Below are 13,292 nucleotides of genomic sequence, written 5' to 3'. Positions count from 1 at the left end.
TTACCATTTGATACAACTGCTTGTTAATAGGACACAAAAGAAGCCCTGAATTTGGTTTTAAGATCATGCATTAATGCCCAAGTTCAGTTTGGGATGTTGTTTGCAGTGAACTTTGCATATTTTCTCCCTTGGAAGCCTGATGGATGGGTTTTGCTTGATGTTTCATGCCCATCTGCAGGATCAGAAGTTCCCCATTTGCTTTTCCAGTATGAAAATCTTCCTTGTGTGCTAATGAAAGTCTAATAAAATTAGTATCCTGGGATGTACAGAGAGACCTTATTTAAAAGGGAGCATTCTGTCATTTAGCTCTCTCCTCTGCCTCTCCCCAAATGATACAGCCCAGCAAAAGTGGAACCATGTGAAATGCCCTTCTCATTTGTTTCTGTTCCAACATCATGGGTGGAATCAAGGAAAACCTTATTGTCCCTGGATTGCTCTCGCTTGATGGTCCTTACCTTGGGGCCGCCTTGATTGTACAGAGGGGACATAAAACAGCCACCTGCCAACATGCTGCTGTTTCAATACAGTTAGTTTTCTTCTTTCCTCCCTCCCTCCCCTTTTCTAGACTCCCCTGGGATTCCACCTAGCGCAGGGGCCCATCAGCTCTTCCGAGGGTTCAGCTTTGTGGCCACTGGGCTGAATGAGGATGAGAAGGCCAAATCCCCACCAGTGCCTGTGCATTCTATGGTACAGGTAAGAAGAGGTGGGGAGGGTCGCAGACAAGCATTGTGAGAGCTGGTGGGGTGGGCCTGCAGCATGTTGAAGTAGAGCTGGGCTTAATTGAAGCTGCCTTCCCAAAATTATAGCTTTGGGTCTCTCCCACCCCCCACCCCATTTCCAAAGCAAATGACATTACAAAATAGCATGCATTTCAAAAGATAAGATAGACATTTCACAGCCTAGAGGCAGGTTTCGTCAGACGCAAATGGTCTCTTCAAAACTGCCTTATACGGAGTCACCACACGGAGTTTAGTACTGTCCACACTGACTGGCAGTGTGGCTCTCCAGGATTTTAGGCAGGCTCTTTTCCCAGCCCTGTTGAACCAGGGACTTTCAGAGGAAAGTAGCATTTTGGGGGAAGGATGTTCATGGGGGAAATCATTCTGGAGAGCAAAGCTTAAACCTCCCCCCCCCCAAAAAAAAGAAAACAACCTCACTTGGAGGCCCAGTCTGGTGCACACCCACAGCCTACAGCCTCCTTTTGAAGTATATAAATTAAAGAGACAATAGCCCTTTGTGTGCCTCAGTCAGCATAGGAAGCTTGGCCCACTGAAGCAGCCTAAATTCTCGCCCTCCTCTTCTCTTTGTACTCAATCTGACTTCCAGCAACTGCATGGTAAGAATCACCAGTTTAGTGACGGCTACGTGGTGAAGGAGGCCATTGGCGTAGGTTCCTACTCGGTGTGCAAGCGCTGCATTCACAAGGCAACGGGCACAGAATATGCTGTCAAGGTCAGAGCCTTTTTTAAAAAGAATCTCATGACATAGTTGAAGGGGATTTTTATTTGCAGGTGTTTTTTTAGCGGGGGGGAGCCAAGGCTGGCAACCAGCACTTAAATCCTAAGCCTTGTGGCATCAGACTCCAGAGTCCCAACCTTTGCCAGCCTTCTCTTTGCACAGCAAGACCTTGGACCCGAGTTGGTGCAGCTTAGTAGTTTAAGTGAATTCAGATTTCAAATCTCAGTACCACCATGGATTTGCCAGGTGGCTTTGGGCATTTGTGCTGCTGCTGCCCTCTCTGTCTCTGTCTTATGTCTTCAGCCTCAGTCTGCAGTATGGGGATAATGCTAGGGCTGTTTTGAACACTCATGTGATATAAATGCTAAATTGGTGTGGCTTTGTAATAAGTGAGGTACCTTCTTGCAGGTGATTGACAAGAGTAAGCAGGATCCCTCGGAGGAGATTGAGATACTCCTACGGTATGGACAGCACCCCAATATCATCACTCTGAAGGATGTGAGTGTAATAGTAGAATAGGGTTGATTGGAAACTCAGGGCCTTGCTTGCTGGTGGGTTGCATGTGTCTCAGGAACTAAAATTGTAGTTCTTCCATAAGAAAATGTAGATTTGTGTCCCTTCTCTCCCTCTGTTCCATCCAGTTTGGATCCACAGCTGACCTTTTGCAAAGCAATAGCCTTGCAGGTTGCATAGTCTCTGCGTAGCTGTGTGCAAGTGAATTCTGATGTTTCACTCCAATATAGCTTTGACTCTCCTTCGTTCCAGCACAGAACTTGCCCTTGGAATGGCAATGTGTTTCTGGATGCCTGGGAACAAGCATGCTCTCATGCAGGCTGTCTTTTTTTCCAGCTGTGCTTTGCTGGATCAGATGCAGCAGTTTCTCTAGTTTCATGGATTTGGCATCACAAGCCCATCACAAAGCCAAATTTTGTCCCCATTTCTAATTTTTTTGTGCATCATGGAGCAAATGTGTGCAGGGCACACTTTGCCCTGTGCAGTCTCCTACCCTATAATGGACTCTTATGCGAAGCAGGATAACTTGGTCATAAATGCCATTCTGTATGCTTATAAAAGGTTTCAGGAGTGTAGTTAAATAGTAACTTCTTTAAAACATGTCCATCTGATAGGTGTATGACGATGGCAAGCATGTTTACCTGGTCACGGACTTAATGAGAGGAGGGGAGCTGCTGGATCGGATCCTCAAGCAGAAGTGCTTCTCTGAAAGGGAGGCCAGCTCTGTCCTGCACACGATCTGCAAGACTGTGGAATATCTTCACTCGCAAGGCGTAAGTTGGAGATATGGAGAAGCCTGCCAATGCTGCAGAGATCTCTCCTTCTCTCATCCAGTTGCAAAGAAGCAAGTGTGTCAATTGGGGAGAAGCAACATAACCAATTAGGGCCTTAAATCACCTGGTAGATATTAAGGTATTTGCCTAGTGTCAGAAGGATGAAACTTTGAGTGTATTTGAACAGAAAAACCAGGGTATAAGTGAATGCATAGCTATTGTTTGTAACTTGGAAGACAGCCATGACCGGAGGGAATAACCTGTGGTTTCCACTGTTGCCTTCACAGGTGGTCCACAGAGACTTGAAACCTAGCAACATCCTCTATGTAGATGAATCTGGCAACCCAGAGTCTATTCGCATTTGTGACTTCGGCTTCGCCAAGCAGCTGAGGGCAGACAATGGGCTCCTCATGACCCCTTGCTATACTGCCAATTTTGTGGCTCCAGAGGTGAGTAGCTCATGAGCTTTGCTGCATCGGTTGCTGCCATAGTCTACAAAATACTCATTCTACTGTTCTCAACCATTTCAGCATACAGGTGCAAACAAGCAGATTTCCACTGTGCCTGGCTGGAATGTGTCCTTGTTCTGATGGTGCCTCTTGCTAGCTATTGTAGAAATATGACATTTACATTGATTGACCTGGACACTTTCATTTTGACCTGCTAGCCGTCCCTTCCCTGCTTGGCTTAACTGTTGCTAAACAGGTTCACACCTAGTTTGATCGCTGAACACAGACCAGAATTGCCTTTCCAGTAAACAGCCAGTTTCACCAAATCATCTTAGGCCTAGAACAAACCAGATGATATCAAGATGTCTGTGCTGCAGATTATAATATGACAGAATTATATTCAGTAGATTAATAGACCCCTGGTGGTTGTATGCTCTGCTTGGCAGATGCATCAGGCAGGCAGTCAAATTTATCTGCTAAAAACATTGGCCATCACAAAAAATCCAAACAGTATTGAGGTACAATATAGCACCAGTAGTGTCCAGCACACTGGACCCCATGTTGTTCAATGAAATTTTGTCTAATCCATTGAGCTGCTAAAGCAGATACAGAAACCTAATATGCAGAGTATTTATCTTCACCCATCATCAAATAATCGATTATCTCTCTACTATTCCAGAAAAAAATCTTCTTGTTCTTTATACAGCAGTTACGGTGGCCAGTTGTTGGCTTTGCCATAGCTTCTTTTAAACTTTTGGCAGGCAAAATTTGGTTTTCTCAGATCCACCTATGCCGTATGGCAAAAATGTGTTCTGAGACTCAGCTGTGAGACACCATACACACATGTCCCTAAACATCTCTGAGTTTGGGCTTTTGTGTGTTTGACGCATTGCCTTTTTAGTTCATGATGCTACAGGCCTAAAAACAGATAAAGTCCACTTGTGTTCTTCTCTTCACTACTTTCTTTTTAGAACCAAAGGAACACGGAAGAGGCTACCAGCTCAAGTTGTCCCCACTTCTTATTGCATTCATTCTCATTCTTATTGGGGAGATAAAGCACTCCTGTACCACTTGGCTTTCTCCCAAGAATCCTGGGAAATGTAGCTTGTTAATGACGCTGGAAGTGTGGCTTTGTAAGGGGTCTCCTAAGAATGCTCAGCATCCTTAACAAGCGACAGGTACCAGCATTCTAAGTAGTATAATAGTGCTTTCAGTGTGTGGTATGGATGTGACCTGATGTTCTCTCTCATTTTTCTTGGTTCTTATCTCATTTAGGTATTGAAGCGACAAGGTTATGATGAAGCCTGTGATATCTGGAGCTTAGGGATCCTCCTCTACACAATGTTGGCAGGGTAGGTGCCAGCATCCATTGTGCTTGGTTAACAGTAGGCTTTCAGCCCTATTTATTTATTACAGTTTTATCCCACCCTTCCACCAAGGAGCTGAAGGAAGGACATACATGGTTGCCCTCTCTCTGGCTTTTATCTTCACAACACCCCTGTGAGGTAGGTTGAGCTAGAAGAAAATGAAGGGCCCATGATCACCCAGTGTACCTAATGGCTGAGCAAGAGATTCGAGTCCTTCCTATTTCTAATCCATCACTCTTAAACACTACACCACGCTAGCTCCCTGCAAAAATTTAATTGCTTAATTGTATGATTATTATTTTTTACACCACACATATGCACATGTGCGCACATGCACACACATTTCTATATAATATTTGCACTAGGCCATCATCACAATGTTTCCATTGGCTGCTTACCAAGGTTCTCAAGGCAGGGGCAGGGCAGGGTGAGGTCACCCTGCGAAAACAACATGTTGACAGGGGAAGAGAAGCAAGAAGCAAGTGGGGGCAGGTTAATATCAGGGCAGGGAGAAGCAGGTGGGAGACAGCCAGGCACCATGACAGAAGGTGGAAGACCGAGAAGAGTAAGCAGCCATGCTGGGATCCCATCTGTTTAGAGAAGCTCCCTGGCAGAGCAAGGACAGCATCACCCATGGTGGTGGAGGTCAGGAAGGAGGAGAAGGGGAGGCACAGGAAGGAAATGGAAAAAGGAGGGAGTCAGGTCCGTGGTGGTGAATGACTGTGGGGTGGCGGCAAAAGAAGGCCTGGGCAGAGGTTGAGACAGGTGGAACTGGCATGGGGCAACGTGTTGTTTGGAGGGGGAATATGAGGGGGAGGGGTGAAGGTGTGTGTGAGAGAGAATTGTAGGGCTCTAGTGATGGGGGGAAGAAAGCTGGAGAGGAGGAGGAATTGGGGAGAGGGCAGGTGGCAGTGCCTGGGGTTGAAGAGGGCATTTCTAGCTAGAGGAGCATTTGGAGGAATAAGGGGGAATATGGCAAGGAGGGAAGAAGGTAGGTCCAGGAGGAGGGTTGATAGGCAATATAGGGCTGCTGGAAGGGGGCAGGGTAGGGTTGAAGGAGACTGGGGGAGGCAAATATTAGTCTTTGTTTGTATGTGAGGGGAAGAGGGGGGAGAGATCAATGTGATAACAGAGGTGGCTGGTGAAAGTGGTGGTGGGGAGCAAGGATTACACTGGGTTCCTTGAAGGGCCGGGGAAAACAACAGGAGGCGGCATGGGAATGGGGCTGAAGGTGAAAAATGGAGGTACTGTACAATAATTGAGAGAAGCACCTTCAAAATAGTGCTGGGTAAGTGAAAAGGGGGATTAGCAGTTGCATTGGGTGGAAGGAGGAAGGCTGAAAAGGTTACCCTGGGGAAAGTGACCGGGGGGGGGGGGGGTCAGTGGCTAAGCATTAAAGATTTAGGTAAAAACAGTATTTCCAAAGCAAGAAGCATATACTCTTCATTTTTACATTATACACACGTGTGTAGCTGGCATCATTTGAATAAGAGTCGTTCTGTCCTCTATAAGACAATAAAATGCCTATTTTAGGGTGGCGCTTGCCATCTGCAGTTTTCATGAATGATTTTTTTAAAAGATGCTACTTAGTTTTAATCAGATGCACATTTTCAGATGATTAAAGAGTTTCTAATCAAATCGATCCATTAAACATTGCAGCCCCAAGTTTCTTATTGGTTCTAGATGGATGCCTATTAAGTCTGTCCTGGATCTCCAGCAAAAAGCACAGACTACTACACTGAGCACATGCCAGTCTTACAGAGTAAGACATTAGGTGGAGAGAGGCAGCTGCCTTGGGGAACAGAGGCTGGGTATGGGGTGTGGACAGTAGTGGCACACACACACACACACACACACACACACACACCAACCATTCATCCTGGTCCACCTGGCAGCCAGCTGCCTTCAAATGTGGATATGTGGGTTGCTATCTTTGTCACCTGTGTTGCAGTTAGAATCAGTTACCAGTCTGGTCAGCTTCTGTGCATGGAACTAGGGTGTGGGGACTCCATCTTGTTTTCACTTCCAGCAACAAAATGTCTTTTTGCAGAGTGAGGTGTTCCCCCCAAATAATAATAATAATAATAATAATAATAATAATAATAATAATAATCAGGTGTCATGAAATGGCAGCAAACTGTTTAGTTATTTAATTTATTGTTGCATTTTTACCACCCAGGAGGGAGAGGAGCATGTGAGATTTTCTGCTTCAGGTGCCAAACAACTTGATCAGTGTTGGGTATGACATACCTTGACTGGAGTGGGGGGAAGAGAATGTCATTTGCTACTCCACCTGAGGTAGTGAAATGTCCTTGGCTGGCCCTAACCTTACAACTAGATACATGTCAACAACTGTATCCTACCTCTCTTGAGAGGGACTTGGTGTCGTAGATAGGGCTCAGGGCACTTACCACTCTGATCTGTTTAGCCCTAGTGAGGCTGCTACATCAGGTGACTTTCGATGATAGCCCTTGGAATAGTATCCTCTTGTGTTTGTAAAAGTAATGGAAGGTGTGCCACACCCTTAGCTTGGGTGTCCCAGAACTGGTCTTAACCACTAGGTGTCAGCGTTTTCCTTGAATCCACAAAATAGACTTCTCTTCTGGTGTTTCTCAGGAGCCCCAGTGGTTGAAGGAAGAATGTAGGGCCTGATGGGAATCCTAATGATTCTGGGAAGAGGCAAAGAGCATGGGGCTTGGGGGAGCGATGCACTAAATGAGGGGGGGGGGTGAGGAATCCCAAATCATGAAGACCCTTTTACCCAGGGTTCACTGAATGGAGGAAATGAGATAATGGTTCAGTAGCTGCAACTGGATGCAGCTATGGAAATTGGGCAGTGTTCAATGGAGATCCACAGTGTGCCATCCTTTTAATGAGGCAATATGAAGCAGTCTGTTTCTAAGGCAAGTTGCATGGGGGCGGCAGATCTGACCCCCGTCCCACAACAGATCACCCGCCTCCAGCAGCAGAGAAACACCATCAGCAGCAGTTTCCGGGTTCCAGTGAGATCTTGTGAGCTTCCATGAGTGCCCCACCACCAGTGCAGGAAGGGGTTGTTTAGTAACATAATACAGTAAATAGGTTGAACTGCATAGGATCATAGGAAAGTGCCTTAAAGCAGGTAGGAGTATAGGCCAAACTAGCTCAGTACTGACTGGCTTCTGGCAAAGAATCAGGAACTGAACTGGGACCTTCTGCATTCCAAGCATGTACACTTCCACTCAGCCTTGGCTTCACTGCTCCCATCACCTGGTGCAGAACTGGGCCTATCGGAACTGTTTTTGAGGCACCCCCATTAAAAGATTATTCTTTGTTTCCAGCTTTCGGGTACCTCTTAAAACAGTTTTATATGGTGCCACCCGTTCTTTTTCAATACATCCAAGCAGGGATTCCAAGCTTTAGAAAAACTGCTGTGGGTATAGTGTTGTTGTTGTTGTTGTTACTACTACTACTACTACTACTACGAATTGTACATTTAAAAACTGGTGTGAACATATTATTAACCATTTTAGAGCAATAATGAACCTGAAGGTCGGTCTGGTCAACCCTTTGCAATATTCTACACCCAGCCAATCATTGACAGACTAGCGCACATAATTCATCTTATAATAAGGCACTCTTGACTTATTGCACGGTCATAATTATAATGATTTATGACATCTTCTAGTGTGGAGACTGTGTCTGTCTATCTGTCTCTCCTGATAATCCCAGCTTTCATGGAGGTATTTTTTTACCCCCTTTGCAAAAAAAAAAAAAAAGCAACTTGTGCAGAAAAGCTTTATGTCTGTTGAAGTCTGCTAGGAGTTTAGCACCTCTTCTTTGTTCCTAGGTAGTCCCACCCCCCACCCCCAACCTTACCTCCTTCCTCCCACTGTTCCAGGCTTACCACCCCTCCTTTCCATCTGCTACCATAGTGTTGCAGTTTTTTTAAAAAAAATAAAAAATACTATTTTTCCTCTCTTGCAGGTACACCCCATTTGCAAATGGGCCCGGTGACACCCCTGAGGAGATCCTCATGCGAATAGGTGGGGGAAAGTTCTCCCTTAAAGGGGGGAATTGGGACACAGTTTCAGACGCAGCCAAGGTAAGACTGAGTGCTGATGTTCGAAGTGGAGTTTGGGTGTTGTCATCCTTCTTCTGGCTTGGGGCAGGGGCTTGCTATATCCCTGGACTTCCTGTCCTGCAGAGAAGTGACCCCTGCACCTTGCTCTTGTCATTAGCATGGTATCTGGAGAGCTATTGGTCCCTTTCAGTTCTCTGCAGAATTTTTATATGGAGCAACACTTGGATTCCTGAGAACATCTCCTTGCTCACTTTTGTTTTCTAGTTTCAAACTCTGTGGTTAGGAAGGTTTTCAGGCAATATTTGCAAGGCTGTGATGCCTGTTCCCTGAATGCTGTCTGTGGCTTCTGCTTCTCTTGCCCCCATCCTATAACACATCCTGACCTCGTTCCTGCATCTTCTGCTCCATCTTTTTCTACCTGCCCTTCAGAATAAAACACACGGATCTTAAATGGGCAGAGATGTGTGTGAGATGTTGATACTGAGCACTTTTATATAAAATGGGCAGGTCTGCCAAAATGGCATTGGATGTTCAATCCTGGTTGCAGAGTTTCTCGATCTCATTACCCAGACCTTAGGGTGTAGTATTCAATGCTAGTCTTACTTGGAGCAGTTCATTCATTTCAATGAGTCTTGTGTAGAACTTAGTTGACTATCCCTCAATTATTATAATTTGACTTGGAGCATGAACACCTCCACCAACACCCATAATGGCAAGAATTTTCTACATGTTCAGTGTGTTATATAAGAGAAGTTTAGACTTCTGGTATTTCCCCAAATATTGGGCCTGGTGACTGCCATGTTTCGTTGTGGGGGCGGCAGACATTTTTTTCCTTCACAACACCCCAGAATAATTGAACATCCAGGACATTGAAAGGTGAAGTGAGATGGTGGCTGGAATCTAGTCAGCACTGAAGTTCTAGAGGTATGAAAAAGGATGACATAATTTGGCTTTTAAAATTATTTGTTTAATCAACAGGATTTATAAACCATTTAATCACCCATAACTGCTTAATGTTTATTAAGAAAAACTCACAAAATCAAAAGTTTAAAGCAAGTTCACTTGAAATTGATAAAAATATATGTAAAATCAGCCATTATTTTAAAATACATATAATAAAATAAAATTACATGTCAAGATAGGCTTGCCTAAACATAGAAAGGCCTTTTTTTGCTGCAGGCACTGAAATCAATACAGCAAAGGCAATATCAATGGGGGCAGGAAGTTAAGAGGTCCTAGGGCAGGTGTCATCTGTGTCCACCCTCAAAAATGTTGCTGGGCTGTTGCCAGCTGCGTAATTGAATCAAAGCAGCACACACACTTCAGGAAGTTCTTACCTATTCCTACAATGGACTGGGATCTTGTTATCAGCCTTTTTTGGAATGCAGAAATTTCCCCTATTGGTTGATGGTAATCTATGCAGTCCTCTTGCCACCAGTGGGTACTTGGAATAGTAAAGGAGTGTAGATTAAATAGAAGAGCTATTACAGTAAGAAGGGTAGGAGGAAAAAGAGAGCTTCTTGGCGGGGGGGGGGATCCCTAAGTAATTTAAAAAGTTGTCAGATGCACAAGGAAGAAACAAAGTGATCTACACCTGGATATCAAGGGTGCGCTTTCTTCTATAAGACAACCAAAGTCAGATTCTGGGAACAAGCGTCAAATAAATATAGCCAGGAACTTGAGAAATAGAAGTGCTGGCCTTATAAGCCAGTCAAAAATCTGTGAATTTGTAGGTCACCCAGGTGAAAAAGGCATACAGCAGCTATATTCTCTGAATGCTTGTTGCAGGACCTGGTATCGAAGATGCTCCACGTTGATCCTCATCAGCGCCTGACAGCCAAACAAGTCCTCCAGCACTTATGGATAACCCAGAAGGACAAGTTGCCCCAGAGCCAGTTAAATCACCAGGATGTACAGCTTGTAAAGGTACAAATCTGGGTGGGAGGTGGTGGCAGAGGGAGAGGGATTTGTGTGCTTCCTGCATTGTCACCTTACATATAACACATTGGCCATGTTGATATTTATTTATTCATTTAAAATACTGGTAGGGTGTTTCTCTGCTCTTTAGCTGAAAATGTCCCCACAGCTGCTTAATATCAATAAAAACAAAGCAGTCCCTACAATCTAAAAGACATGTCACAAAAGGAAAAAAGGTGATGAGGGAAAAGGAAACCACGCAAACTCAGGCACCAATTCCTGTAGGTACATATTAGTTCTTAATGACCAGCTGGAATGGAAACAGGAAGAGGATAAGCCAAATGGAGCTGCTCTCTCAGCTTCCATCTTTGTCTGCTGCAGGCTGTTGGAATGGCGGCTGCTAGATGTCAGCTGAGGAATAGAGGTAACCAATACAGTAGAGCCAAAAAGCTGCTAGACATGAAAAAGCATTGAAAATATGCTACATTAAAAGCAGCATCATAAATAGGAATGGCAACAGTCACTATTATCTCTATTGAGCAGCTCTCAATTCTCTCCAAATCCTCCAGGAAATAAGACAAGGAGGAAGTCAGTCCACATTGTTATGGCAACTGCGAGCAGGTCCTGCTAGTAGATACACTAAGGGATGGGACACTGGGCAGTGACTCCCTGGCAGATTTCAAAATTTGGGGGAGAAGGAATGCAAATTCACATGGGAGACGATGTTCCCTGAGGCATTCCAGACCCAGATCATTTAAGTGAAGGTTAGCCAATGTGATGCCCTTCACATGATGTTGGACCACAACTCCCATCAGCCCCAAGCAACATAGCCAGTGGCCAAAACTGATGAAAGTTGTAATGACATTGGGAGAGCCATAGGTCCACTGTCCCTGCTTTATAAGTCAAATCCCAGCACCTAGAACTGGGGGTGGAAACACACTGGGTACAGTACAAGGGGAATACATTGTAATTGGCATAGCCAGTCTCTCTTGGCAGAAGCAGACAGCTAAGCAGAGCAAGGATTCATGCATATTGGTGGTAGGTTGCACCTCCAAGGAGCTCATTCACAAAAACAGGCACTGTGGACTACTCTTGCAGAAACAACAACAGCAACCCCTTTGCATGAGGCTGTTTCACACATTGCATGGGCTTGCTTCAAATGTATGTTTAACATGGAGACTGCAGCCAATTCCAGCTGCCAAGGAAGTCTACCTGGTACGATGCATGTGTCTGCAAGCATATCGGGCGCATTCATACTTTACTGAAGTAGCACTGGCTTGGCTTTGTTTCAGGCTCTTGGTCAGGTATCAGGAAGGGTTTATGTGTGTGTGTAACTTGAGCAAACACCTGTGGCTCTTCTCTCCTAGGGCGCTATGGCTGCCACGTACTCCGCACTGAATAACTCAAAGCCAGGACCCCAGCTGAAACCCATCGAGTTTTCCTTCTTGGCTCAGAGGCGGGTCAAGAAGCTCCCGTCAACCACACTGTGACATGGGAATGTTGGGCGCTCTCTCTCTCTCTCTCTCTCTCTCACACACACACACACACACACAGCCCGTGCTGCTTCCTGACTCTGCACAAGCTGCTCTGGACATCCAGAGGAGCCGAAAAATATCACCCACCCTAGAAGTCCACTTTGAAGCACTTCCTCAAATGCAAATCAGGGCCAAGTGCCTTCAGGAAGACTAGCTCTTGCTATTCCTGTGGATTTCTTTTTTGTTGTTGTTTTAAGTGTACAGAGAGACTATTTGTAAAGGGATCTATATAGGTGAATGACAGAATTTGAACTTGCAGCAGTCCGTGGTGTGATGCTAGTGACACAGGCAATCTCCTCCACTTGCACAAAAAAAAAAGGCGCCTTGGGCAAGTTGATAGCCCTGCAACTCAAACCTGGTACAGCTGGAACAGCATTTGCTCCTCCCCTCTCACCAAGGTCACTCTAATGGGGTGGCTTGTTTGTTCTTAGAATCCCCTCTGTTTGTGCAGACTCTCTCCCTCTCTTTTACATAATCTATGAGTTATTGTGTGCATGAGCTTCTTGAATTTCATGCTTCCTATCCTCCAGGCCACGTGGCTGCTATCCAAGAAGATTTCAAACTGTCCTCTCTTCTTCTGTTCCCCCCCCCTCCCCATTTGGACATCACAATGTCATGAACACCCTCCCACTTGCAGGGTTCCGGGATTACTCCTTTTTCTATATCCTTGAATCCAGTTGACTCCTAGACCTCTGCCGGATTATATCTAGCTTTTGAACGTGCAATGGGCTTGTAAGAAAACTTTTCCCACTGTGAAAATTCCATTATTTTTTAGGTGGGGGGGTTGTCTTTGGTTTTTAAAAACTCTCTATCAAATAGCACAATCCAGAGCCTCATGATGCAAAGCGCAAAAAATCAGCTTCTTTTTTTATTATTTAACTGATTCTGTGGCTGGTAACTCAGGGTTTCTGTCCGAATTTTCAAATAAAACATACCATGCAGTTGAAGTTTTTTTACTGGTTGACTTCATACTCCCCTGTCCATCCTTGTTGTGCTGTAGGGTTTCTTCTACATTGCACATAGTGTGAAGACGAACTAGTTAATTCCTTATTGGTAATGTTCTTGTAATCACAGTTTTTTGTTCCTGTGCATGGTTTGCATACTCTGGATCCTAATGTGTTAGAGAATGCCTGAAAAGGTAGTGTGTTCATGTTGATGTGCCTACCTAGAATTTCTTGGAGAATGTTTCAAAGATCTCTTGCAGTATGGTCTAAACT

General features: G+C 44.9%; 1 protein-coding gene across 6 annotated transcripts in view; it reads left to right on the top strand.

Annotated features, from left to right (window-relative positions):
• Window positions 1-13,022, top strand: part of RPS6KA1 (ribosomal protein S6 kinase A1) — an 81,615-nt gene extending 68,593 nt beyond the window's left edge. For all 6 annotated transcript variants that reach the window (XM_060275782.1, XM_035121092.2, XM_035121090.2 and 3 more), the window contains 9 exons: window positions 566-693; window positions 1,327-1,452; window positions 1,867-1,956; window positions 2,586-2,744; window positions 3,032-3,193; window positions 4,469-4,545; window positions 8,527-8,644; window positions 10,412-10,549; window positions 11,908-13,022. In XM_060275782.1, the coding sequence (XP_060131765.1) occupies window positions 566-693; window positions 1,327-1,452; window positions 1,867-1,956; window positions 2,586-2,744; window positions 3,032-3,193; window positions 4,469-4,545; window positions 8,527-8,644; window positions 10,412-10,549; window positions 11,908-12,030 (1,121 nt within the window). In that variant the 3' untranslated portion in view covers window positions 12,031-13,022. The remainder of the gene's footprint in view (window positions 1-565; window positions 694-1,326; window positions 1,453-1,866; window positions 1,957-2,585; window positions 2,745-3,031; window positions 3,194-4,468; window positions 4,546-8,526; window positions 8,645-10,411; window positions 10,550-11,907) is intronic.
• Window positions 13,023-13,292: the final 270 nt, after the last annotated feature.

This window comes from Zootoca vivipara, chromosome 6 (assembly GCF_963506605.1).
Source record: "Zootoca vivipara chromosome 6, rZooViv1.1, whole genome shotgun sequence".
NCBI lineage: Eukaryota > Metazoa > Chordata > Lepidosauria > Squamata > Lacertidae > Zootoca > Zootoca vivipara.
The sequence above is the reverse complement of the archived record's forward strand: the minus strand, read 5'-3'. Positions and strand labels throughout refer to the sequence as shown.